The sequence below is a fragment of the Pelobates fuscus genome, chromosome 3 (assembly GCF_036172605.1).
Source record: "Pelobates fuscus isolate aPelFus1 chromosome 3, aPelFus1.pri, whole genome shotgun sequence".
NCBI lineage: Eukaryota > Metazoa > Chordata > Amphibia > Anura > Pelobatidae > Pelobates > Pelobates fuscus.
Window position 1 is genome coordinate 22,846,604 of NC_086319.1, and position 26,917 is coordinate 22,873,520.

The 26,917-nt window shown below is 44.1% G+C and overlaps 1 protein-coding gene across 2 annotated transcripts in view; it reads left to right on the forward strand.

Annotated features, from left to right (window-relative positions):
* The first annotated feature begins 5,891 nt into the window (after positions 1-5,891).
* PANX2 (pannexin 2) overlaps positions 5,892-26,917 on the forward strand; it is a 52,580-nt gene continuing 31,554 nt past the window's right edge. Inside the window, exons 1-2 of one of the 2 annotated variants that reach the window (XM_063445069.1) lie at positions 5,892-6,255; positions 6,756-7,094. In XM_063445069.1, coding sequence (XP_063301139.1) covers positions 6,869-7,094 — 226 coding nt within the window. In that variant the 5' untranslated portion in view covers positions 5,892-6,255; positions 6,756-6,868. The remainder of the gene's footprint in view (positions 6,256-6,755; positions 7,095-26,917) is intronic. The other variant, XM_063445070.1, reaches the window with a different exon arrangement.

A 26,917-nucleotide genomic window follows, 5' to 3' on the forward strand; every position in this document is an offset into this window, starting at 1 on the left:
GTGTGTGTCTGTGAGTTTTAGTGTGCCTGTTAGTGAGTGTTAGTGAGTGTGTGCATTAGTGTGTGTCTGTTAGTGAGTATTAGTGTGTCTGTTAGTGTGTAAGCTGTTAGTGAGTGTTGGTGTGTGTCTCTGAGTTTTAGCGTGCCTGTTAGTGAGTGTCTGTTAGTGAGTTTTAGTGTGTGTCTGTTAGAGTGTGTATGTGTGTGTATCACTGAGAGTATGTGTATTTGTCAGTGAGTATGTATGTGTCTGTCGGTGAATGTGAGTGTGTGTGTAACTGTGAGTGAGTGTAACTGTGAATGAGTGTGTATGTCTGTGAATGTGTATGTTTCAATGAAAGTGTGTGTTGGTTAAATAATGTGTGTGACAATGACTGTGTATCTGTAGTGAGTGTATGTCAGTGCATGCATCAGTGAGGGTGTGTGTCTGTCAGGAAGAGAAATTTGGAAGGGGGGGGGGGGAGGCGTGCCCGAATTTTGTCATGCCTAGGGCAGCACAAAACCAGAATTCACCACTGAGGTATGCTCAGGCATTCCTTCTATAAAACCTCTTTGGTCCATGTCCCCTCAGCTAGCCTATGTGCAGTGGACTAAAACATTTTATCAAACCCCGTGGCTGCTCCAGGACAGCCTGTCATATGATGTTAAAATATTAAAAAGCTCAACCCTTTAGCTTTACTTAGTTATTGAGCTGTTCAAAAACTAAAGAAGTGGCAGTTCCACTTTAATGGGTTAATAAGAATATGGGAAACACTATAAAACAGCCACAGAAGACTCTATACATAAAATATGAACAGATTAAAGTAATTACATTCTTGCTAGATTTACCCAACACCCTTTTAAGTGTGTTCGTGTCAAGTAACCACAAGAGGTCGCCCTTACAAAAGATAATTTTTACCTTAAAGCATAGAATCTTTCTACCTGTTACATCTTGTTTTATCCTCAGCATCAATCCACTGCTACAATATAAACTTCTACTTCAATATATTTCATCATGTCCACATTCTAACTCAAAGTACTGCAATACATCTTTAGGATGTGCATGGGGAACCTAGTACAAATAAAACTACAAGTATGTAAGTGTCCCAATAAACACATTTGAAGATACTTGGAGTACGTAGATATTATCATTATATTGTCATACTTTTCGGCACCCTGTTTAATCGTCCTGGGATTTTTCCCTGCTGTTGCTAATCAGCAACAGCACAGGGAAATGTACCATCCTGGTAAGCATATACACAGAGTTGACACAATCCATTTGTGTCCTGTTTTGTCACAGGTGATACATATTTGTCACCGTCGATCACCTCTATAATGATGTCATCCCACCCCTTTTACAGACATTGCCAGACAGCTACCACTAACTTCAAGAAAAACATTTCAACAGCAAAAAACAATGCTATTTATTATCATATATTTACCAAGAAATCCCACAGCTGCCACCTATATTACAGGCACACATTTTAATTCATTTTAGGTAACATCATAGTTACATAGTTACATAGCTGAAAAGAGACTTGCGTCCATCAAGTTCAGCCTTCCTCACATATGCTTTTGCTGTTTATCCAAAAGAAGGCAAAAAACCCAGTCTGAAGCGCTTCCAATTTTGCAACAAACTAGGAAAAAATTCCTTCTTGACCCCAAAATAGCAGTCAGATGTCTCCTTGGATCAAGCAGCTATTAGCCCACTAATTAGAAATTGTATCCCTGTATGTTATGTTTTTGCAAGTATTTTTCCAATTGCAATTTAAACATCTGTATAGACTCTGACAAAACCACCTCTTCCGGCAATGAATTCCATATCCTTATTGCTCTTACTGTGAAAAAACCTTTTCTTTGCCTTAGATGAAATCTCCTTTCTTCAAGCCTAAATGTGTGACCTTGTGTCCTATGTATAGCCCTGTTTATGAATAGATTTCCAGATAATGGTTTGTACTGGCCCCGAATATATTTGTATAATGTTATCATATCCCCTCTAAGGCGCCGTTTTTCCAAACTGAAGAGATTTAAATTTTTTAACCTTTCTTCATAACTAAAATGCTCCATTCCTTTTATCAATTTTGTAGCTCGTCTCTGCACTTTTTCTAGTGCCATGATATCCTTCTTTAGAACAGGTGCCCAAAATTGCACAGCATATTCAAGGTGTGGTCTTACCAGCGATTTATAAAGAGGCAAAATTATATTTTCATCTCGATAATTTATGCCCCTATTTATACATGACAAAACCTTACTGGCCTTAGCAACGGCAGATTGACATTGCATATTGCTACCTAATTTGTTGTCTATAACAATTCCCAAATCCTTCTCGTGTGTGGTTATCCCTAGTTCACTACCATTTAGGGTGTAAATTGCTTGTGCATTCTTAACCCCGAAGTGCATAACTTTGCATTTTTCTACGTTAAATTTCATCTGCCATTTTAGTGCCCAGTCCCCCAATCTATCCAAATCCCTCTGCAGCAAGGCAATATCCTGCTCACATTTTATTACTTTACAAAGTTTTGTGTCATCTGCAAACACTGATACATGGCTTTCAATGCCCATTTCAAGATCATTTATAAATATGTTAAATAGAAGCGGTCCCAAAACAGAACCCTGAGGGACACCACTTACCACTTTTGTCCAGCTTGAAAATTTACCATTTATGACAACTCGCTGTACTCTATATTTAAGCCAATGTTCTACCCAAGAACAAGAATATTCATCTAGACCAATTTCTTTTAGTTTGAAGACTAACCTATTGTGAGGAACTGTATCAAATGCCTTGGCAAACTCCAAGTAGATCACATCCACTGCAACACCCTGATCTATATTTCTACTTACTTCTTCGTAGAATGCAATTAGGTTAGTTTGACATGACCTATGTTTCATAAAACCATGCTGATTATTGCTAATAACACAGTTCTTCCCAATGAATTCCTGAATATTATCCCTTGATAGCCGTTCAAATAATTTCCCAGTCACAGAAGTTAAGCTCACAGGTCTATAATTTCCAGGCAAGGATTTTGAACCCTTTTTAAATATAGGAACAACATCTGCCTTCCTCCAATCCTCCGGTACAATACCTGAAACAAAAGAATCTTGAAAAATTAAATACAGAGGTTCACTTATTTCCCCACTTAGCTCCTTAAGTACTCGTGGGTGGATACCGTCAGGCCCTGGAGCTTTATTTACATTAATTTTCTTTAATAGCTGTAGCACCTTGTCTCGAGTTATCCAATCACAAGTTATCTGCAAGTTTGTTGCAGCAATCGTATGCATATCTCTTGCCATAGGATCCTCATTAATATATACCGAAGAAAAATACATCACTAAAGATCCACCATTTATCATATATCTTGAAACTGCAGTGTTGAAAAAAAGACAGTATGTTGTGTCTAAGTACTCGCATTTGATGTTAATATAATAAGAATACAAACATGTCATAAAAGTGTTATTTTATCTTATATGTTTTAATTCTGATAAATAATATTTGTGTAATCTGAATTAGTCACAAAACCAGTAATTATCAGAAATTGACAAGTAATTCCACATTGTAGGTCAAATATGGATGAACTAGAAAAAAAAAATTGAGTTGAGAAACGTTTACACTGGCATAAAAATGCAATTACCTAATGCCTCTGAAATTCCTGATTTAGGTCTTAATTTAATATTTTTTGATAAACTTTGAAAATCATTTTTTTTCCCAGATATATAACAATGTATCATATATAAAAATGATCAAAATAATGACTGGGACAAAGATAAACTACTAGTTGAGGATTTAGCAAAAAGGACAATGAAGGGGGAAGTTATCATCATGGGTGAGTTTAATCTTCCTGATGTGAACTGGAAAACCAAAATAGCTGCTTGTGTCAGGATCACACATATTCTAAGCTCCCTACTGGGATTGTCTCTAAAACAAGTCGTTGAGGAGCCAACTCGTAAAGAGGCCATACTAGATTTAGTGTTAACAAATGGAGATTTAGTATCAGATATTACTGTAGGTGAAAGTTTAGAATCCAGTGATCATCAGTCAGTGTGGTTTAATAAAAGAAAGTTTTAGACTTTAGAAAAACAGACTTTTCTAAAATTAGAATATATGTAAAGGAGTCATCAGACTGGAGCAATTTAAATGGAGTCCAAGAGAAATTGGATTATTTCAAAGTTGCACTGCTGAAGGCAACAGAAAATTGCATTAGGCTTGTCAGTAAAAGCAAAGAAATTCAAGAAACCACTGTGGTACTCCACAGATGTGCCAAAATAGTAAAAAACAAGTTAGCATTTAGTAATTATAAAAAGAACCTAGAGTGAGGAAGACAGAATGATCTATAAGATTAGGCAGAAAGAGGCAAAGCAAGTTATAAGAGCTTCCAAATCACACACAGAAGAGAAAATAGCACAGTCAGTAAAAAAAGGAGACAAAACATTTTTTTAGATACATAAATGAGAAAAGGAAAGTAAAACAAGGATTAGTTAGATTAAAAACAAAAGAAGGAATTTATGAAGAAGAGGATAAAGGTCTAGCTGACTGCCTCAATTAATATTTTTGTTCAATATTTACAGATGAAAATAAAGGAAAGGGGCCTCAGTTAGGAAAAAGGACAAATGAGCCATTTGTTACATGTGAGTTTAGAGAGGAAGAGGGTCTATTTCAACTGTCAAAACTAAAGACAAATAAGTCGATGGGGCCTGATGGAATACACCCAAAGTTATTAAAAGAGCTTAGTGGTGTACTAGCAAAACCATTAACAGATTTATTTAACCAATCATTGCTAACAGGAGTAGTCCCATAAGATTGGAAGTTAGCGAATGTTGTGCCCTTAAACAAGAAAGTAGGGAGGAGTCGGGCAACTAAAGGGAAATAAGCCTTACTTCAGTAGTGGGGAAAGTGATGGAAACCATGTTAAAGGATAGGATTGTTGAACATCTAAAAACACATGGATTTCAAGATCAGAGACAACATGGGTTTACTTCAGGGAGATCATGCCAAACTAATCTGATTTTTTTGATTGGGTAACTAAAATAATAGATCAGGGTGGTGCAGTAGATATTCCTTACCTAGATTTCAGTAAGGCTTTTGACACTGTTGCACATAGAAGGCTTATCAATAAACTTTAAGTTTGGATTCCAATATTGTTGAATGGGTAAGGCAGCGGCCGAGTGACAGGCAACAGAGGGTTGTAGTCAATGGAGTATATTCAAAGCTTGGGCTTGTCACCAATGGGGTACCTCAGGGATCTGTACTTGGACCCATTCTCTTTAATATTTTTATTAGTGATATTGCAGAAGGTCTTGATGGTAAGGTATATTGCTGATGATACTAAGATATGTAACAGGGTTGATGTTCCAGGAGGAATAAGAAAATGGCAAATGATTTAGGTAAACTCGAAAAATGCTCAGAGTTGTGTCAACTGACATTTAATGTGGATAAGTGCAAGATAATGCATCTTGGACGTAAAAACCCAAGGGCAGACCTAGCAACCCAAGTAGTGTATTTATGGTTTATATGCTTATGTAATTTTTTACATAAACACCTGTCTACCTCCTAATATTCATTCGTGCCTCTTCTCCATCGATTAACGAACAATCCGATTATAAAACCTTGAATGTAAGGCAAGAAGCTTCATTACATTGTTGGAAAATGACTCCAGCATGTGTGATTACCATTTCAATCACATTGGCTTGTTGACCTTGAAGTATTTTCCACTCAAATGCAATGTAGAAAACAGATTCTTAAAACATCTTAAATGCACATTTCCTAAGACATCCACCCAGAATTTCAGATCTATTGACCAGTTTGCAATAAAAGCATTAACTGAAATCACTAAGCACATTGTGAATGGAATAGCCTATCTGATCCTGTCTCCAGGAGGAAGAGCCAGCACATTGTAGCACACAGCAGCACAGATTGTTCTGCTCAACCACAATGCCAACCCCCTCCTTCTCTATGTAGCCTGCAGAAACTGATAGATTCTCCTCTTTTTCCATCATAGCACTGGCATCTGAATCCTTCTTCCCTGTGATCTTTGCAATGATTAACCAGCAGTGTATCCTTTGGTTGTTCTAATCTGCTGCATTAATGTTGCAGTTCAGTGCCCACAGAAGATTACAGCTTTCTCCCAGCACTGGAGACAAGCTTTGCCCTCCATTCAGCCTCATCGAAAGCTCTCCCCTCTTCCTGTGACATGAAATGTAAGTTTTCAGGCTGCCTGGAATCTGTAGATGGCAGCTGTCTTACTCAGACTAACCTTTTGGAATCTCAGGAAGCAGTCAGCAGGTAAATTATACAGGTGCAAAGTGCCACTCTTTGTGTTAGTTACATTGTGATGGTGATGGTCTGCAGCTCAGTGCAGGAAGATGTGCAGATGTGTCTTTTATGTGCTGGAATTGTTAATGACAAATTAGCTTGAATTTCTCATAGATATTTTATGTGTTCAATTTCTTCACTATACAGAATCATTTTTATTCTTAATACAAAATAATTTGATGTCGTAATAGAAACTAATTTTCTTCTTAATACATGATAATCCGATTTGCTTTAAATGTTGTTTTTAAATATCATTTAAAATATACTGTTTACAGCATGCATATTCATGTATGTATTAATGCATATAATGATAGACAGAGACAGACAGGTAGATAGGTGAATCTGCCACTGCATATAATTACAAGGGTTGACCAAAGCTGGTATTACATGCTGTATACGTGTTTCAGCTTTGTGTAACTGAACGTCTGTCCTTGTTTTATTTTTCTCATGTTGTATCCCCTGCGTGCCAGCATCAGCAGATTTTACTATTGCCAGGAGCCGCCAGCATTCACCCCATTAACCAGTGGTAATAAAACACATCCCAGCATTGGAGAGGAGACTCCAACAGGAATCTGAAACGCATATGCAACATATCATTGATAATCACCCAGACATGGCTACTGCTCTGCTAGCTGGAGAGAAACTGAGGGAGTTGATCCTGCCCGGGCCGCAGGACGACAGAGCGGGCTCCCTAGCTGCCCTCTTGGTGCAGCTGAAGCTTGAACTACCCTTTGACCGAGTGGTTACGATCGGCACCGTTCTCATTCCCATACTCTTAGTCACTTTAGTCTTCACAAAGAACTTTGCTGGTGAGTGGATCCTGACTTCACGTAATTTTATCTTCACTTATTAAGTATGTGCATTAAACCCGTCACCGTATTCATTTTGCAGAGCGAATCAATAATTTTAGGTCGGTTATACCATGTGATCACAAAGGTAGAAGTCTAATAGATTGAATAAGCCATGGTGACAGTTGTACCCAGGGCTGCCATCAGAAATTTTAGGGCCCCTGACACAGCTCAAGATCTGGGCCCCCGGGGCCAGCCCCGAGTCCGCCCACAAGGATGAAGTGTGTGTGTGTGTGTATAGTGGATGCGGTATGTATGTCATGGATGCAGTATGTATAGTGGATGTAGAATGTGTATAGTGGAGGCGGTATGTGTGTCATGGATGCAGTGTGTATAGTGGATGCAGTATGTGTGTCATGGATGCAGTGTGTATAGTGGATGCAGATTGTACGTTTTGTGTAATGTATGTAATGTTTGTATGCATGCATTAGATGCAGAGTGTGTGTGTAGTGAATGTAGGTGTGTGTATAGTGCATGCAGAGTGTGTGTTTTTGTAGTGGATGTAGTGTGTATAGTGAATGTAGTGTGTTTGTAGTGAATGTAGTGTGTTTGTAGTGAGTGAAACGTGTGTATAGTGAATGTAGTGTGTGTGTGTAGTGCAAAGTGTGTTTAGTGAATGTAGTGTGTGTGTAGTACAAAGTGTGTTTAGTGAATGTAGTGCGTGTGTAGTGCAGAGTGTGTTTAGTGAATGTAGTGTTTGTAGTGAGTGCAGAGAGTGTGTTTAGTGAATGTAGTGTGTGTGTGTAGTGCAAAATGTGTATAGTGAATGTAGTGTGTGTGGGTGTGTGTGTAGAGCACAATGTGTATAGTGAATGTAGTGTGTGTCTGTAGCGCAAAGTGTTTTTAGTGAATGTAGTGTGTGTGTGTGTAGTGCAGAGTGTGTTTAGTAAATGTAGTGTTTGTAGTGAGTGCAGAGTGTGTTTAGTGAATGTAGTGCAGAGTGCGTTAGTGAATGTAGTGTGTGTGTAGTGCAGAGTGTGTTTAGTGAATGTAGTGTGCGTGTAGTGCAGAGTGTGTTTAGTGAATGTAGTGCAGAGTGTGTTAGTGAATGTAGTGTGTGTGTAGTGCAGAGTGTGTTTAGTGAATGTAGTGTGTGTGTAGTGCAGAGTGTGTTTAGTGAATGTAGTGTGTGTAGTGCAGAGTGTGTTTAGTGAATGTAGTGTGTGTGTGTAGTGCAGAGTGTGCTTGTTAGGATTCAGTGTGTGTGTAAAATAGGGGGGATGGGGAGTATTATTTTTTTTATTTTTTTGTGTATATTTCAATTTTATTCCCCCCTCCCTGGTTCTTACCGTGCCAGGGAGGAGGGAGATCGCATTTCCTGTTGATCCAGTGGCATGGTGGAGGGAGCCAGCCGCGGTACATTGAAGAGGGGGCCCAGCAGCACACACTGTCTTCCTTTCCAGCTCCTCTCTGACTAAATCTCACGAAACAGGCCTGTGTGCTGTGCGGAGCGTTGCCATAGTAACCCGTGGCAACGCTCTGGCGGCCGCAGGGTGCAAGAAAGTTAGACAGAGAGCAGCTGGAAAGGAGGACAGAGTGTGCTGCTGGGCCCCCTCTTCATCGTATAGGTAGCAGGGGGCCCTCTGTGCACATATATATAGCGAAAATCGCTCTCTCTATATATATATGTGCTTCTCTATGACAAGCGTTCAGCGTCGACATGCAGAGCATGGAGATGTTGAATGTCAGTGCTGCACATTTTGCAACACTGACACAGGAAGCGCCTAGGTGTTCCTAGGCAGCAATGTAAACACTGCATTTTCTCTGAAAAGGCAGTCTTTGCAGCAAAAACCCTGCAGTGGTAGACTATACTCACCAGAACAACTACATTAAGCTGTATAATATAAATTAAGCTGTAGTTGTTCTGGTAACTATATAGTGTCCCTTTATGTTTGTGTGTGCAAAGGGGAAGGGACTGCAGAGGGTGCCGAAAGGAAGGGGCTGTAAAGGGTGTGAGTGGAAGGGGCTGCAGAGGGTACAGGGGGGAATAGAGGCTGTAGTGGGTGCAGAGGAGGGACAGGATGTAGTGGGTGCAAAGGGTAATAGGAGCTGCAGTGGGAGCAGTTGGGTAGGGGATTCAGTGGGAGCAGGGAGGTAGGGGCTGCAGGAGGTAGGGGCTGCAGTGGGAGCAGGGGTAGGTGCTGCAGATGGAGCAGGGAGGTAGGGGCTGAATTAGGTAGGGGTTGCAGAGGGAGCAGGGAGATAGAAGCTGTAGGGGGTATGGGCTAGGGGCTGCAGAGGGAGCAGGGGGTAGGGGCTGCAGAGGGAGCAGGGGGTAGGGGCTGCAGAGGGGGTAGGGGCTGCAGAGGGGGTAGGGGCTGCAGAGGGAGCAGGGGCTGCAGAGGGAGCAGGGGCTGCAGAGGGAGCAGGGGGTAGGGGGTATGGGCTGCAGTGGTCGCAGGGGGTAGGGGCTGCAGAGGGAGCAGGGGCTGCAGAGGGAGCAGAGAGGTAGGGGCTGTAGGGGTTATGGGCTGCAGTGGTCGCAAGGGTTAGGAGCTGCAGAGGGAGGTGGGAGGTAGGGGCTGTAGGGGGTATGGGCTGCAGTGGGTAGGAGCTGCAAGGGGTATGGACTGCAGTGGGATCAGGGGCGTAGGGGATGCTGTGGGAGCAGGGGGGTGGGGATGCAGTGGGAGCAGGGGGGTGGGGGCTGCAGAGGGAGCAGGGGGGTTTGGGCTGCAGAGGGAGGAGGGGATACAGTGGGAGCGGGGGGTAGGGGCTGCAGAGGGAGCAGAGGGGTAGGGGCTGCAGAGGGAGCAGGGGATGCAGTGGGAGCAGGGGGGTAGGGGATGCAGTTGGGGGTAGGGGCTGCAGAGGGGCTAGAGGCTGCAAAGGGAGCAGGGGGTAGGGACTGCAGAGGGAGCAGGGGATGCAGTGGGGTAGGGGCTGCAGTGGGAGCAGGGGGGTAGTGGCTGCAGAGGGAGCAGGGGCTGCAGAGAGAGCAGGGGATGCAGTGGGAGCAGGGGGGGTAGGGGATGCAGGGGGGGGTAAGGATGCAGTGGGAGCAGGGGGTAGGGGATGCAGTGGGAGCAGGGGGGGTAGGGGCTGCAGAGGGAGCATGGGGGTAGGGGCTGCAGAGAGAGCAGGGGATGCAGTGGGAGCAGGGGGGTAAGGATGCAGTGGGAGCAGGGGGGTAGGGGATGCAGTGGGAGCAGGGGGCTAGGTGATGCAGTGGGAGCAGGGGGTAGGAGATGCAGTGGGAGCAGGGGGTAGGAGATGCAGTGGGAGCAGGGGGTAGGGGGATGCAGTGGGGGGTAGGGGGATGCAGTGGGAGCAGGGGGGTAGGGGGATGCAGTGGGAGCAGGGGGTAGGGGATGCAGTGGGAGCAGGGGGGTAGGGGATGCAGTGGGAGCAGGGGGGTAGGGGATGCAGTGGGAGCAGGGGGGGTAGGGGATGCAGTGGGAGCAGGGGGGGTAGGGGATGCAGTGGGAGCAGGGGGGTAGGGGATGCAGTGGGAGCAGGGGGGTAGGGGATGCAGTGGGAGCAGGGGGTAGGGGATGCAGTGGGAGCAGGGGGGTAGGGGATGCAGTGGGGGCAAGGGGGGTAGGGGATGCAGTGGGAGCAAGGGGGGTAGGGGATGCAGTGGGAGCAAGGGGGGGTAGGGGATGCAGTGGGAGCAAGGGGGGGAGGGGATGCAGTGGGAGCAAGGGGGGGGTAGGGGATGCAGTGGGAGCAAGGGGGGGTAGTGGCTCCCAAAACCCTCCCAAACCTTACCTCTCTGGTGGTCCTCTTGTAAGTCTGCTCAGGGCAGCTCCGCATAGCTCACTGTGACTGGTGATGTCACTTCCTGCAAAATAAGCCTCACGGAGCTGCCCTGAGCAGTGTTACAGGCAGCTCAGTGAGGCTGTGTTTGGAGACAGGCACACTGTGGGGCAGCCTAGTGGGGTCTTTGGGAGGCCCCTTAGCTGCCCCTCAGTATGCCCTGCACGGAGGGAGAACATTTTTAGCAGCAGGGGCCCGCGGACGGCTGTGCGGGCCCCTTGCTGAGTGCAGGCTGGCTGGGGAGATTGTTTAACTCCCCAGCTCAGCCATTACTTACTGTAGCAGTATGTGGGGCTCGGGGCCCCCCAGGACCGCCGGGCCCATGACAACTGTTATGGTTGTCATGCCCTGATGGCGGCCCTGGTTGTACCTGTGTACCTGTGTTGGCAATCGACCCCTGAACTTCTGTAAGTGCCGCTAATGCAGCAGTTAAGGTTTATCGGAATTTCCTGTATTCCTGCACTGAACTGATTAATAAAGGGATCTGGTTTTCATTGAATTCATTAATAATAATAATAGATAAAGGGAACCTGATTAAGTTGCTTTAAAAGCGTATTTTCTCACGTATTTATTGAATATATTGATCCACAGCTCACTCACTGCCTTTGTTGGAAAATCTATGTAAACCTTTAGATTTAGAAATTAACATCAGATCCTTAAGCAGAAGGTGACTTTAATATAATATTTTCTGTTTCTGTGATGTGTCATGGTGGTATTTTCATCCATTTTTCATTACAGAACTGCTTCGATTCATTGATACTTCTGAGCGGTGTTGCATGAACTGCTCAGTGAGGTCATTATGACACAATTTTGCATTTAAGCTAATGTCAGGACCTGACCATTCCAAAATGCTAATTATATTCTTCAGATGTTATAACATTTGAAGAATATAATTAGCATTTTGGAATGGTCAGGTCCTGACCTTAGCTCAAATGCAAAATTGTGTCATAATGACCTCACTGAGCAGTTCATGCAACACCGCTCAGATTTATATGTTTTTTGTCGAGCATATCATCACGGTGAGTGACAACAGAAGGACATCCTAATAGTGTTCTGTAGAAATTGCTTGTAAAATGCAGATTTTATTCTTGAAGTATTTCAAACCATCTGTGCCCAAAGCTGCAAAAAACAAGAAAAAAATAACATATCATGCTCCTAGTATAATACTGATACAACTAGTTTTTATTGGAGTGTTCTATTGTGAACAAACTCCCGGGCCACTTCAGGAACTATAATTTAATCGGGAATGAAGTTGTTATGATGCCATGAGATTCCTTGCCTAAAGGGTTAAACTGTTAAAGAATGATTTAACCTCACAGTCTTCAATCCGCTGTCTGTCAGCTCTGCCTTCACCTACATTCCAGTCTGAAGCCTCTTTTAGGAATCTACTAAAAGGCTGAGAGTGTCAGCTGATACTCTCAGACAATCAGAGGCACTTGGTCCAAAGCTTTCTGATTGAAACCTTTCACTGGAACAGACATGAAGGGTTAATGCTGATGGGCACCAGAATGAAGACCTTGAGGAGAACAGTTAGTTAATAGTTTAACTCTTCCAGGTAACCCAGTGTCTGGGACCTCCTCACACCATAACAAATTAACTCATGCGTGCTACATTTTCTCTGTGCCTGACCATTTATTATCAATGGATTCAAAACAATATACATACTAAATTATTATTAAAAAAAAAAAAAAAACAGAGCAGACTTCCGAGACTTGTTGACTGACTGAAGAAGCCTGACTTGACGAAATACTATCAAAACCGGAACACGAACGCACAATCACGCAGGGCAGATAACGCAAACCAACCTAGTACGGAAACTAGCTCACGCCCCTCCCCCCCCCTTCCTACCGCCTTCACTTATGTTGTAGGACCTGCGAGCCCTACCCGAAATGTTTGCTGACAGATGTTGGGTGACTTGCACGTCACCACTGTTATTTTTCTTTTATATCTACTTCATGTTCAGGAAGTACTCTGAAAAGTTCTATCAGCGGACCTGCGTGTCCATATTTAACACTGCATATATAACTTGAAATACGGGAATAAACAAAAATTTACCCCCCAAAAAAATAGAAAAAAAAAATATATATATATTTTTTTTTGTAATGTCCTGAAAAATTAAATTCAATAGGGAAATTGTAAACTAAAAAAAGAGGTGTCATGAGCAGAGTCTGATGGCACGAGCAGAGACGGATTAAGAGTCCAGTGAGCCTGGTGACAATTATGATGGGCCTTATTATAGAATCTTATTGACAGAAAACACTAAAATAGTCATACCTCCCAAGCATCATATATCTGGATCCTGGAGGAGACGCACAGGATGTATTTTATAGGAGATTCACAGGATGTAATATATAAAAATACACATATCATATGCTAATCTCTCGCTTTCATCTCTCACCAAACCTATATCCTCCAACATCAGCATCCTGTGAAGCAGGACTTCATGGACAGGGTAAAAGGAGGTGGGCCTGTGATGTGAATCACCTCACTGACACCGCCAAAAGGGGTGGACCCGCCCAGAAAGGGGCTGGTCTGCCCAAAGAATTCGAAGGTCAGCCTGGAGTGACTGCATGCCAGGCTGCCTGCCAATCACGCAGGCCAACTAAGGGCAGTCTATGCAGACAACGCTGTTTCCGCATCCTGAGCTTGCACCAAATGCGACTAATGATTCACTTGCTGTATGTTTTCTGGTGTCCCTGATGTCCCCTAACATTGACTTGTTCACCCTTCTCCTTTCCTTCTTACTAGGAGGCAGAAGCTCCTGGTTTGTAGGCTGTGACACAGAAAATGTAGATGAAGTGAGTGTAGAATGAATGGAACATGCCACACTGTTAGAGAAACTAAAGCAGCAATATCATTTGCATAGTGCGCAAATTCACAGTGCGCAAAGTCAATTTATAGTCAGCCAGTCCACACTAACATCCCTCCTAAGTTCAGATACATTAATTCCCTCTGCACAAAACAAGGGAACGTAAAGAGTAGTAAAAATAAATGTTTTTTTCTACATCATTAAATCACAGACATGTGATTTGTAAAGAAGGAATCATATACACATAATTAACTAAATACTACTGATTAATTAGAACAAGGATCTCAAGCTCTGTCCCCCAGATATTGATGGACTACAACACCCAAAATATTTTGAATGCAATAGATGGCCAGCAAATCATGGGAGTTGTAGTTCAGCAATATTTGGGGCCGATGTTTTAGATGCCTGATTTAGAAGATCACATTTTTTGTATTGTTTTATCAAATTTATTTATTCCATTGTTATGGCCTAGATCAGAGGTAGGCAACCTACGGCACTAGTGCCGTGCACGGCACTCGAGATGTCTTTTCACGGCACTCAAGGCTGCTAGAGCTCTGGCCTATCAGGAGTCCCAGTAAAACTTCAAATATCTGCTAAGATATTTAGCAGGACAATCCTCAATTTAAGCATTGCAGCACATAGAGGAAATTATCTCAGGTCACTTCCTCCAAGCACTTGTGAATGGGAATCCACAACGTAGTAGAGCAGCCTGCAGCTGCTGTTGCAGCTCCTGTCTTTGACCTGTACCAGGCCAGCCTGGTCCCCACTGGAACCCAGGGAAGCCAACCATACTGCTAGATATACACAGATATTGTGGATTAAACCAAGTGTTTATCTGAGTATCTGCTCCTTTCCAAATTGTTAAAATAAATGCGTGCACGTTTTGAAGTAAATTACACTGAGACACAGGTATCAGGTTAAAACTTTGGAATGTTTACTCAGGGGGCGGCAAGCCCCTTATAAAGGCAAAAATACATCATATGCAAAAATGTAGATAACAGAGAGAATACATCTCTAATTGGTTTTGTGTTAAGTGTCTTATCTAATGCACATCCTACGAGGCGTGATGTCACCATCATCCCGGGATTTTACTCCGGATGTAGGCGCCATCTTGTTACACGAGGTAGTTAGTCAGTGGGAGCGGGTGCTCTAGCAGCCATTTTGAGTAGATATTGAATACAGGTATTCACAGTAAATAGACATTTTTCTTATCACTAATTTACATTCATAACACAGAAATGAAGAATAACCCTCCCCTTATACAAATAATACGAACAGTCCACACACAAACATGCACACAATCTGCACAAACGTAACCCGCTAACAATCCACATACATGCAGCCTTTCACATGCAATACCCCAAACAGCCCACACACACTACCAAACACACAATGTGACATATCCATCCACACACAATTCCACAAGCATCCCTCATACACAGCCCACATTCATATGTATCATACACAATACCATAAACTACTAATGAACACATACAATATAATAGCTCATATACGCACAAATACAATGATGCAAAGCAACTGCAGTAAAAATAACACCAGCAGAATACGGCAGCATACACACCTAAATTTAAAAAAATAGGACCGGCACGCTACAATCACGGGACATCACAATCCTATATCGGCACAGTGCTGCTAAAAGGTTGCCTACCCCTGGCCTAGATCATGTCAAATCAATGCAAAAGTACAGGTAATTCTGTTAATTTTCTCAACACTAGCCAGCAGGGGGCAGTAGCTTTCAGATTTCACCCAACCTGCATACTTTGCCTCGCTAAAACCCCAGTCTCCCTTAGGTTTACTACACTCACCCCTCTTACACATAAACCCAGGACTGGGCTGGAGGACAAGGAATGGCTCCTGGAGGAAGTCCTACTTTCCACTCTATTCAGACCTGATTGACAGCAGGTTTCTAGTCTTACATATAATGCTTGGGATAGCTAAGAAATGATAGAGAAAATGATATGTATGAATAAAAACGAGCGTCTGTAATGCAGACATTACATATAATATTATTATATTTATATAGTGCCAACAAATTCCGTAGCGCTGTACAATGGGTGGATTAACAAACATGTAATTGTAACCAGACAAGTTTGACGCACAGAAACAGAGGGGTTGAGGGCCCTGCTCAATAGGCTTACATTCTAGAGGGAGTGGGGTAAAGTAACACAAGGGGTAAGGGAAGTATTAGGGAAGATTGGTAGAATAGTTTTCAATAAAAACTTAGTGTGTTTTTTTTGGAGCCATTAACAGTTTAATTATTATTATTATTGTTATTATTATTATTATTTATAAAGCGCCAACAAGTTCCAGAGCGCTGTACAATGGGTGGACTAACAGACACATATTTGTAACCAGACGAGTTAGACACAAAAAGTGAGTTTTTAATGATTTTTTTGAAGGAGTGGAGACTAGGTGAGCTTCTAACGGAAGAGGGAAGGGAGAATATATGAGAAACTACTCATATTTTGCAAAGTCCCGGCTTCAATGTGGACATTACATATATAACGAGCTACTCATATTTTGCAAAGACCCCAGATGATGACAGCTTTACTTCCAGTGCAGTGGCCTGGGCATGCAGGGAAATGTATATTTGACTTACCTGCTTCTGTCCCTCACAGCCATGTCCTTCCACAAGGTCCGCATGTTCCTGACACTCAGCAATTCTGCTTTTAGCCTCTGACGCTCCATGCACGTCTTGCTCCTTGTTCTTACGTCATTCATGACGCTGAACTCTCACACCCTGCCCCTTTATATATTTGAAGTTACAGGTGCCTTTTTATGACATGTTATCTCCATATAACATCACACAGACCTGTAACCAATCACTACACAGTGTTCCTAATTCCTTGACTGCTATGATTACAGCTGCAGGGTTAAAACCTGGGGGACCACTTCATTGAGCTAAAGTGGTCTAGGTGACTATAGGGGTCCTTTAAACTGAGTGATAAGATCATAAAAGTCATGTTTATTTTGTGATACATAGTTCCCTTAACCAGCTGTCATGTAGGCGTATAAACCATTCAAGGCATCATAAGGTAATTTTAAATATTACATCAAGAGAACTTCATTAATAGCTAATCACAGTAATAATGTATTTCTGATTTAGCAGATGCTTGTGGATTTAATCAATATTTTTTATGGAACACTTTAAGCACCATAACTACAGTGCCATGTAGTGGTTATGGTGCCACCCGATATAAGTAGTGCTGAGATAAGCCCTGCCAATGAGGTAATCCCTGCACTACCAGGCTTAGCTTGGGCAGAGGGTTTCCGGTGGGTAGGAGGAGGCAGGAAGCTGCAACCAGTGGACCCCAGGTAACAAGTCAAACTGTTGGTTAGCTAGGAAGGAGCATGGCAGTGCACAATAGTGGTTATGGTGATTGGAGTGTTCCTGTAAGATAATAATGATTACAATATGGGAGATCCAGCCTTCGGTTAGTAGATATACTTGGAGTATGGCTATTATTTCTGTGTAAATTTTGAAATTCTCAGCATTTGACATTAACTGGAAGTGGACAGATAGATTTTATAATGAACATTTTTATTTTTTTCAAAACAAAGTTTTTTTTTCTGTGTATGGAACAGTGTTTACAACAAGCCTCCTGCTAAGGGCGGACAAATGTTGGTAATCAGTGAAACTGCATTAGATTGCTGAGTGAATAGTTTTTTTTTTTACATCTTTGTTTTTTTTCTCTTATACTTTGGATGTTATTGAGTTTGTAGAATGTGCTCTGAGCAGACTAATCTCATATTTACAAATACAAAATTCAATGGCATCTAGTAACATTTGATGGCATGCAAAAACCAACATGAAGACAAGAGCCCGCCACTGTGTATACAGACACAGGCACGCCAACATACACACTTTCTAACATTGTACTTACACAGGCACGCCCACATACACACTTACTGACATTGTACACCCACAGGCACACCAACATACACACTTACTGACATTGCACTCACACAGGCACACTTACTAACATTGTACTTACACAGGCACACCCACATACACACTTACTGACATTGTACACACACAGGCACGCCCACATGCACACTTACTGACATTGTACACACACAGGCACGCCCACATGCACACTTACTGACATTGTACACACACAGGCACACCAACATACACACTTACTGACATTGTACACACACAGGCACACCAACATACACACTTACTGACATTGTACACACACAGGCACGCCCACATGCACACTTACTGACATTGTACACACACAGGCACGCCCACATGCACACTTACTGACATTGTACACACACAGGCACACCAACATGCACACTTACTGACATTGTACACACACAGGCACACCAACATACACACTTACTGACATTGTACACACACAGGCACACCAACATACACACTTACTGACATTGTACACACACAGGCACGCCCACATGCACACTTACTGACATTGTACACACACAGGCACGCCTACATACACACTTACTGACATTGTACACACACAGGCACGCCTACATACACACTGACATTGTACACCCACAGGCACGCCTACATACACACTTACTGAGATTGTACACCCCCAGGCACACCAACATACACCCTAACTGACATTGCACTCACACAGGCACGCCAACATGCACACTTACTAACATTGTACTTACACAGGCACGCCCACATACACACTTACTGACATTGTACACACACACAGAGAAATCAACATACACACTTACTGACATTGTACACACACAGGCCGGCCAACATACACAATCACTGACATTATACACACACAGGCACACCAACATACACACTTACTGACATTGCACGCACACAGGCTGTCAGGGACCAGGAACCAGACAGACAGAACTAGATGCAAAAACACCTTTATTAACCCCTTAACACCGCAGCCAAATGTACAAGTTGTGAACGAAACAAAATGTAAACAAAACCTGGCATTTGCGCTATATGTCTGTCAAACCGTAATTCACCTCTTTCATATTAAATGCACCCCCCCTTATTATATATCATTTTATTCAGGGGAAACAGGGCTTTCATTTAATATCAAATATTTAGCTATGAAACATAATTTAATATGAAAAACATGGGAGAAAATAAGATTTGTTTTTAATTTTTTAGTTCATGACATTTTAACTGTCAATGTCATAATACTGTTTGCTTTTACTGCAATAAAATACACATATTTGTATTCAGCAAAGTCTCACGTGTAAAACAGTACCCCCTATGTACAGGTTTTATGGTGTTTTGGGAAGTTACAGGGTCAAATATAGCGTGTTACATTTGAAATTGAAATTCGCCAGATTGGTTACGTTGCCTTTGAGACTGTATAGTAGCCCAGGAAATAAATTTACACCCATAATGGCATACCATTTGCAATAGTAGACGACCCAAGGTATTGCAAATGGGGTATGTCCAGTCTTTTTTAGTAGCCATTTGGTCACAAACACTGGCCAAAGTTAGCGTTAGTATTTGTTTGTGTGTGAAAAATGCAAAAAACGCCAATTTTGGCCAGTGTTTGTGACTAAGTGGCTACTAAAAAAGACTGGACATACCCCATTTGCAATACCTTGGATTGTCTACTATTGCAAATAGTATGCCATCATAGGGGTAATTTTCATTCTTGGGCTACCATAGGGTCATAAAGGCAACGTAAGCAATCTGGCTAATTTTAATGTGAAAAAAATGAAACACAAGCCTTATATTTGACGCTGTAATTTTTGAAAACACCATAAAACCTGTACATGAGGGGTACTGTTGTACTCGGGAGACTTCGCTGAACACAAATATTTGTGTTTCAAAACAGTAAAAAGTATTGCAGCAGTAATATCGTCCGTGTAAGTGCTGTTTGTGCGTGAAAAATGCAAAAAACTTCACTTTTACTGGCGATATCATCGTTGTAATACATTTTACTGTTTTGAAACACTAATATTTGTGTTCAGCGAAGTCTCCCGAGTAAAACAGTACCCCTCATGTACAGGTTTTATGGTGTCTTAGAAAGTTATAGGGTTAAATATAGTGCTAGCAAATTAAATTCCTTATACTTTCGGTATGGGTTGTCAGGCAGGTCCCGCTAATTGTAATTAATTAGGATACCTAATTATGTAAAATTATTACATAAATATATGTGTAGAATTAATATATATATATATATATATATATATATATATATATATATATATATATATAAGAGAATTTATATATATATATATATATATATATATATATATATATTTATGTATATAGATATATATATTATTTTGTTCTACGTGTATTTTGATATAAATATATATATTAATATCACAATACAGTTAGAACAAAATAAAACACATCTATATATTTTTTAATATTTTATTTTTAATAATTTTTTTTATTTAATTTTTTTTACATATTATTTATAAATATATAACAATAATTATATATATATATTAATATTAAAATACACCTAGACGGTATATATATATATATATATATATATATATATATATATATATAATTTTTTTTTACACTTTTAACATTATTTAATTTGATTTTCAGCCAGCAGGGGGACCAACTGTCATTACAGTTGGTCCCCCTGCTGGCAATGCCTGAGCCAGCTATACCGGCCATGTGATTGTGAGGTCCTCTGACCGGGAGGGACCGGAGGAGGAAGATCTGCCGCGGGGGGGCTCCCTGGGAGTCCCCCCAACCGCGATCGCCGGCGTGGGACCACCGGCGACCGGGTAAGTTAAAAAAAAACGGCGGGCGTATATTTACGTCCTGCGGCGTTTAGAGCCGCTTTTAAAAGGACGTAAATATACGCCCGGCGGACTTAAAGGGTTAATAAATAACAAATAAATAACAAAAGCAAAGTCCAGGAATCAAGCAGGGATCAGTCACCAGAGCGGGTAGTCAGACAAGCCAGGATCAGGAGCACGGAGAGCAGCAAAGTCAGGAACAAGGCCGGAGTGAGGAAACACAGGAACAAGGAGACTTCTGGGGAACAGGAAACCACGCAAGGGCAAGGAGGTTCTGGGATTTGCTGCTTAAATAGGCTGAACTGATTAGCAGCAGGGTTGATTACTACTCTCAGGTGAGTAACCGTGGCAACATGCTGAAGGAGCTGATAGTAATTACAGCTGAAAACACAGTCACTGAAACAGAAAGGGTTGCTGTTTAAAACAGCAAAGAAACCCTGACACAGGCACACTGACATACACACTTACTGACATTGCATGCACACAGCAACACCAACATACACACTTACTGACATTATACACATGCACCCACAATAAAATCTGGATTGGAAGCCTGGTGTTAGGGTTGGTTGATGGAATGTTCATTGAAAGAGCTAATGTATTTTATTTCTTCAGCTTCTGTATTTTTTTCTTCATGCAGCAACTTGCTTCCAAAGAAAATGCATTAGAATGCTTAAATTTTTAGCATACAGCTTTAAGTTTATTGGTTACTGAAAAGGCTGGGAGGAAAGATAGGAGAGAAGAATAATGATTTGGATGCATAACCTATTCAGAGACCTGCAGAAAAAAAGAATAGGAGTTTAATCTGTGTCTCCCAGATGTACAACAAGGACAAAACAATTCAGCTTCCCGAAAGAAGTCAAAGCTTCATTTGCATGTTTATTTACTATTAGTATTATTCACTGAATTGTAGGGAATTTAATGTGAGTTAAAAAAAAAAAAAAAAAAAAAAATGTAGGGGGGCGTGGCTTGACCGGGAACCAAGCTGGACGTGCAAGCCTAGAGCTCCGCGCTTAGCCCCCTATACCAACAGCTCACAACAGCGATAAACCGACCAAACACGAAAACAAACCTCACCTCCCTTCCCCTGACCCGCCATGGATAGGCGCCAGCCGAAAAAATCGGGGAAAAAAACCATGGAAAACACCGCCACAGTACCCGACCTGTTTGCGGCCTCCCGCACACCGCGCCAAGACTCCCAAAATGGCGGCGGATCCAGCCCACGAGCCCAGGCCTCACCAACGACCCTGAGCACACCCCAGCCTCACAGCCTGGCATCTTCTGATATGGCCCACATACTGGCCGAACTGGCGGCGGTCAAAAGCTACCTGGCTCGAGAGATTGACAGGTCCTCGAAGGAGGTGATGTCCGAAATCCACAAGCTGGGTGAGAGAACAGCAGACCTCGAACACCGCGTGGAAACAACCACGGTGGCTCACAACACGATGTCCGCCCATGTCAACACGCTCACAGCCCGGCTGGAAGCATCAGAGGCAGCTCTAGAGGACTTAGCGAACAGGTCGCGCCGCAACAACATCCGCGTGCGCGGCCTACCGGAGCAACAAGATGAAGGCCCGATTTCGGCCTTGCTCCTCACGATACTACGCCCCCTCCTGCCGGAGATACCAGACGAACACTGGCACATTGACAGAGCCCACAGAGCCTTACGGGCCAGGAGAGACGACAACACGAGGCCCAGAGACATAATAGCCCGGTTCCTCCACTTCCAGACAAAGGAAGCAGTGCTGAGGAAGGCCAGGGACAACCCCATCACACATCAAGGAAAGGAACTCTCCCTTTTTCAAGACCTGGCCCCCATCACCCTCCAACGCAGAAGGGAATGGAGACCTATTACGGAACTGCTCAGGGCCAACACGATCAGGTATGCCTGGGGACACCCGTTTAAATTGATGGTCTTTAAGCAAGGCAGACCACTTATCCTAATGCCAGGCACTGACCCTGTGCCATTCCTCCAAGGCCTGGGTATTACAGTACCAGAGGGCTTCTCGGTGCCGGACACCACCCTCCCAATCTTGCAACCCTTACCACGTGACTGGTACACCGCCGGAGAATAAACGGGCGGCAGACCGACACCCACCTGGCCTACCCGACCTCCCAGTAATGAGCACACCCGACCCCCTCCTGACAAACGGCATAGCGTCGCAACCACCCTTCCCCATCCACCAGAAGCAGATGAACTGGTCGCTATGCATCGAGAAAGATGCCCCACCCGCTGATCGGACGGGACTCATGCTACCCAAGACCCTGTCTTCGTAATGGACCCCGTCGCATCAACCCCACACTACAGCACGCGACCTTCTCTGTTCCTTGGCGGCCGCTGGCGCATGCAGCTCCGGCTCCCTAGACCCTGTCTACCCACACGACACCTGCCACGGCGACAGACCCAATTATTTGGTATTGTGGACTTTGAGACTTTCTAAGAACTATTACTGCCAACTTGACACCAAAAAGAGACTCTAGTACCGGCTGTCAAAATCCAGACATCGCAAGGAAGTGTAATGTATACTGATAACACCTGTGGGATGTATTGAGTTAACTAGTCAGGATACACACACCACTGTAAACGTAACACTTCATACTAAACATCACCCCACCGCACACACATCCTATACTTGCATGGGGGCCGGTGGCGGGGGCCACTTGGGGGGGTGGCGGGGTGGGGGGGTGGGTGGCCGGGGCAGGTTGCAGAGCACACGACTCCAGAGACACTAAGTCAACCCAAGGAAAGCAGTGTAACGTACGGGGAGGGGAGTGTGAAATAGACATGTTTCCTACTCTGGCATAATATGATGTGTACTGTTTTTTCTCATGTAATGTTTTATGCAGCCGCCACAGGCCTGTCCTTGTCCTTGGTCCCCCCCCCCCCCCCCCCCCTCCCTCCTCCCCCCTCCCCCCGCCGGCCGGTCCAACCACGTATTCAGACGATGTGACCCTCTTCCATTCACCCCCTCATCCCTATCTAGCCAAAAAAAAAAAAAAAATAATAATAATACAACATAAAACAACAAAAATAAGAGCGAAATGTAAATTGATTAACCCCCGGCGCTATTGTGCTCATTGCTGGGAGAGCTGACTCGACACGTAAGAGACGACACTATGGGTCTCATCCATAAAGGTTTTCACCTCCTCCCCCCCCCCCCCCCCCCCACCCAAAACTCACCTGAGCTCCCAGTCCTCCCTCCACATGGCAACCATTTAGCATCTAAGAACCAGGGACGGAGGAGCAGAACATTCTGCTAGGTTTATCAAAAAGCATATGACACACTTAAGATATAATAAGCAAACGTTTTATGGTATTAGGGGGCCACACCGGCTTTTAGGTTCATGACCCATCACTTCCTGACCGGATTAGCCGTCACGGAGACGAGGGTTCATGCACCCCCCCACCGTCTGGCATGGTATAAGACCAGACAAGTACGGCTCCACCGTACCTTCTCCTTCCTCTTCCCTCTACACCCCCTACTCTTCTTCATCCACTTACTCACCCTCCCCCTCCTATTGTCCACACCGGTCCTGGACGAAACTAGAGACGCAACTGACACAATCCCATTCCTAGTCCCAACACAGCTCCCAATGGAACAGAGGTGGGAGCGCAACCCACCACCCTCTCCACGCATACGCCACTCAACCCACAAGGAGACGCCAACACCACCCGAACACCCACCGGGTCCAAGTGCACACACCAAACCCCCATGACCATGGCCCTCAAAATATCCTCGCTTAATGTCAAAGGCCTTAACGCCCCCCGCAAACGAAGGACATTATACAGGGAACTCCGTAGGCTGAACCCAGACATTGTATTCCTTCAGGAGACACACCTACCTCGGTCCGCCCAGGTCTCCCTCCGTGACTCCTCATACCGCTTGACGGCCGAGGCCCGCTCCTTTCGCAAACACAACGGAGTAGCGATACTCACACACAAACGCTGCCCGATACACATAACAAAAGTGACACCAGACCCAGACGGTAGATATGTCTTAGCAACCGGACGGATCCACTCGCAACCCATCCACTTAATCAATGTTTACGCCCCCAATACACACACACCTCAATTCTGGAACCATATGTCAGATATAGTCCTCGCCCTCCCCACCGGGATAATCCTCCTGGGGGGAGACTTGAATGCGACACCCGCCCCGGCTATTGATAGAAGTTCACGCCCAGGACTGCTAAGATCCCACGGCATGGGCACTCAGGACAAACAATTGCACCATTTTATTCGCAAAACAGGCCTCATAGACGCTTGGAGGGCCCAACACCCCTCAGATAAGGACTACACATATTACTCACCGCCCCACGACACATACTCACGCATAGACATGTTCCTGACCAACCATACAGGCTACACGAAAACGCAAAAAACAGACATCGGCTCCATCGCATGGTCCGACCACGCCGACATCGCAATCTACCTCACCAGCCTCCAATGCCCTACCCCATGGACATGGAGATTGAACACATCCCTTCTCAAGGACCCGTTGGTAGTGGAGGACATACAGAAACAACTCACCTCATACTTTACTGAAAACGTATCTCCAGACATCCCAATGACCACAGTGTGGGCAGCCCACAAGGCAGTAATCCGAGGCTCCCTCATCAAAATAGCTACCCATAAAAAAAAACAAAAAACTCAGAAACTCACACAACTGCTAGACGCCCTCCGCACGGCGGAGCAACGCCACAAAACCGACCCAACTCCCCAAACACTTCACATTCTACAGAACACCCGCACTACGATTAGGCAACTACTCATAGATGACACAGCCAGAGCACTCACATGGACAAGAAGAACGTATTATGACAAGTCCAATAAAATGGACACCCTACTGGCCCGCACACTACGCCCCAGACCACATCACCCACACATCACCAAGATACGAGCCCCCGACGGTACCATGAAAACCTCCCCGGCCGACATAGCCAGTACTTTCACAACCTTCTACACAACACTATACAACCACTCCCCACGAGACGATGTAGCCCACACAACAGAGAACCAGAAAATAGCGGACTTCCTCACCAACCTAAATTTACCTAAACTACACAATGCAGCCATAACAGAACTAGCAGCACCGATCACAAAAGAGGAAATAGACTCAGCCATCTCCTCTCTTAAAAGCAACAAAACCCCCGGCCCTGACGGTTTTGAGGGCAGCTATTATAAGACCTTCAGGGAAACCCTCGTCCCGCACCTCGAATCCCTGTTCAGGGACCTAATGACGGGAACTCCACCAGACAGAGACATGACTAGGGCGAACATTATCCTCCTGCCGAAACCGGGCAAGGACCACACACAGCCAGAAGCATACCGACCTATCTCGCTCATAAACCATGACAGCAAAATTTTCGCCAAGATCTTAGCGAGCCGATTGAACCCATACTTGACAAGCCTAATCCACGCAGACCAAGTGGGGTTCATACCCGGACGCCAGTTGTTTGAGAACACGAGACGCAACATTGACTTGATAGGGATACTAGCTGACACAAAAACACCATCCTTAGCACTTTCACTCGACGCGGAAAAAGCCTTTGACCGTGTGCAATGGCCCTACATGTTTACCCTATTGGAACACCTAGGCATGCCCCATACGTACATAACTGCCATCCGCGCTTTATACACCTCCGTTTCAGCGCAAATAAAGATTACGGGGACGGCCTGCCCGTCCTTCACAATCACTAACGGCACACGACAGGGATGCCCCCTGTCCCCTCTACTCTTTGTACTGACACTCGAACCACTGCTCCAAGCCATTCGGGAACACCAGCAAATCAAAGGGGTCACGGTGGACAACCAGGAGTACCTGGTTTCGGGATATGCAGACGACATCCTGCTGACCATCACTGAACCCGCCCACACACTACGGGCCCTACTACCACTCCTGGCTGAATATGGGACGATTTCGGGATACAAAGTCAATGTAGACAAATCCAGCGCACTCCCAATAAATCTCACACAGACAGACATACTCGGAATCACATCAGACTACCACATACGTGTTACGCCAACACACCTTACCTATCTGGGAGTAAAATTACCAGCAGACATATCCACACTTCATAGCCTGAACTATACTCCCATGATAGCCAAACTCATCTCGGACATGGAGACCTGGGCGGACAAACCCATATCCTGGATAGGGAGAATACATTCAATTAAGATGAACGTACTGCCCCGAATTTTATTCCTTTTTCAGGCTCTACCCATCCCCATCACGAAACATAGCCTCATCCCCCTACAACGAGCAATAGACAGATTCATATGGCAAAACAAGAGACACAGGGTAGCCCGTAACATCCTATATCGCCCCAGAATGCAAGGAGGTCTGGGGCTGCCCCACCTACACATTTATTATATAGCCGCACAAATGGCACAAATTGCCCTATGGCACACCCCCCCAGAGACTAGACGTTGGGTAGATCTCGAATCAGCTCTAATGAA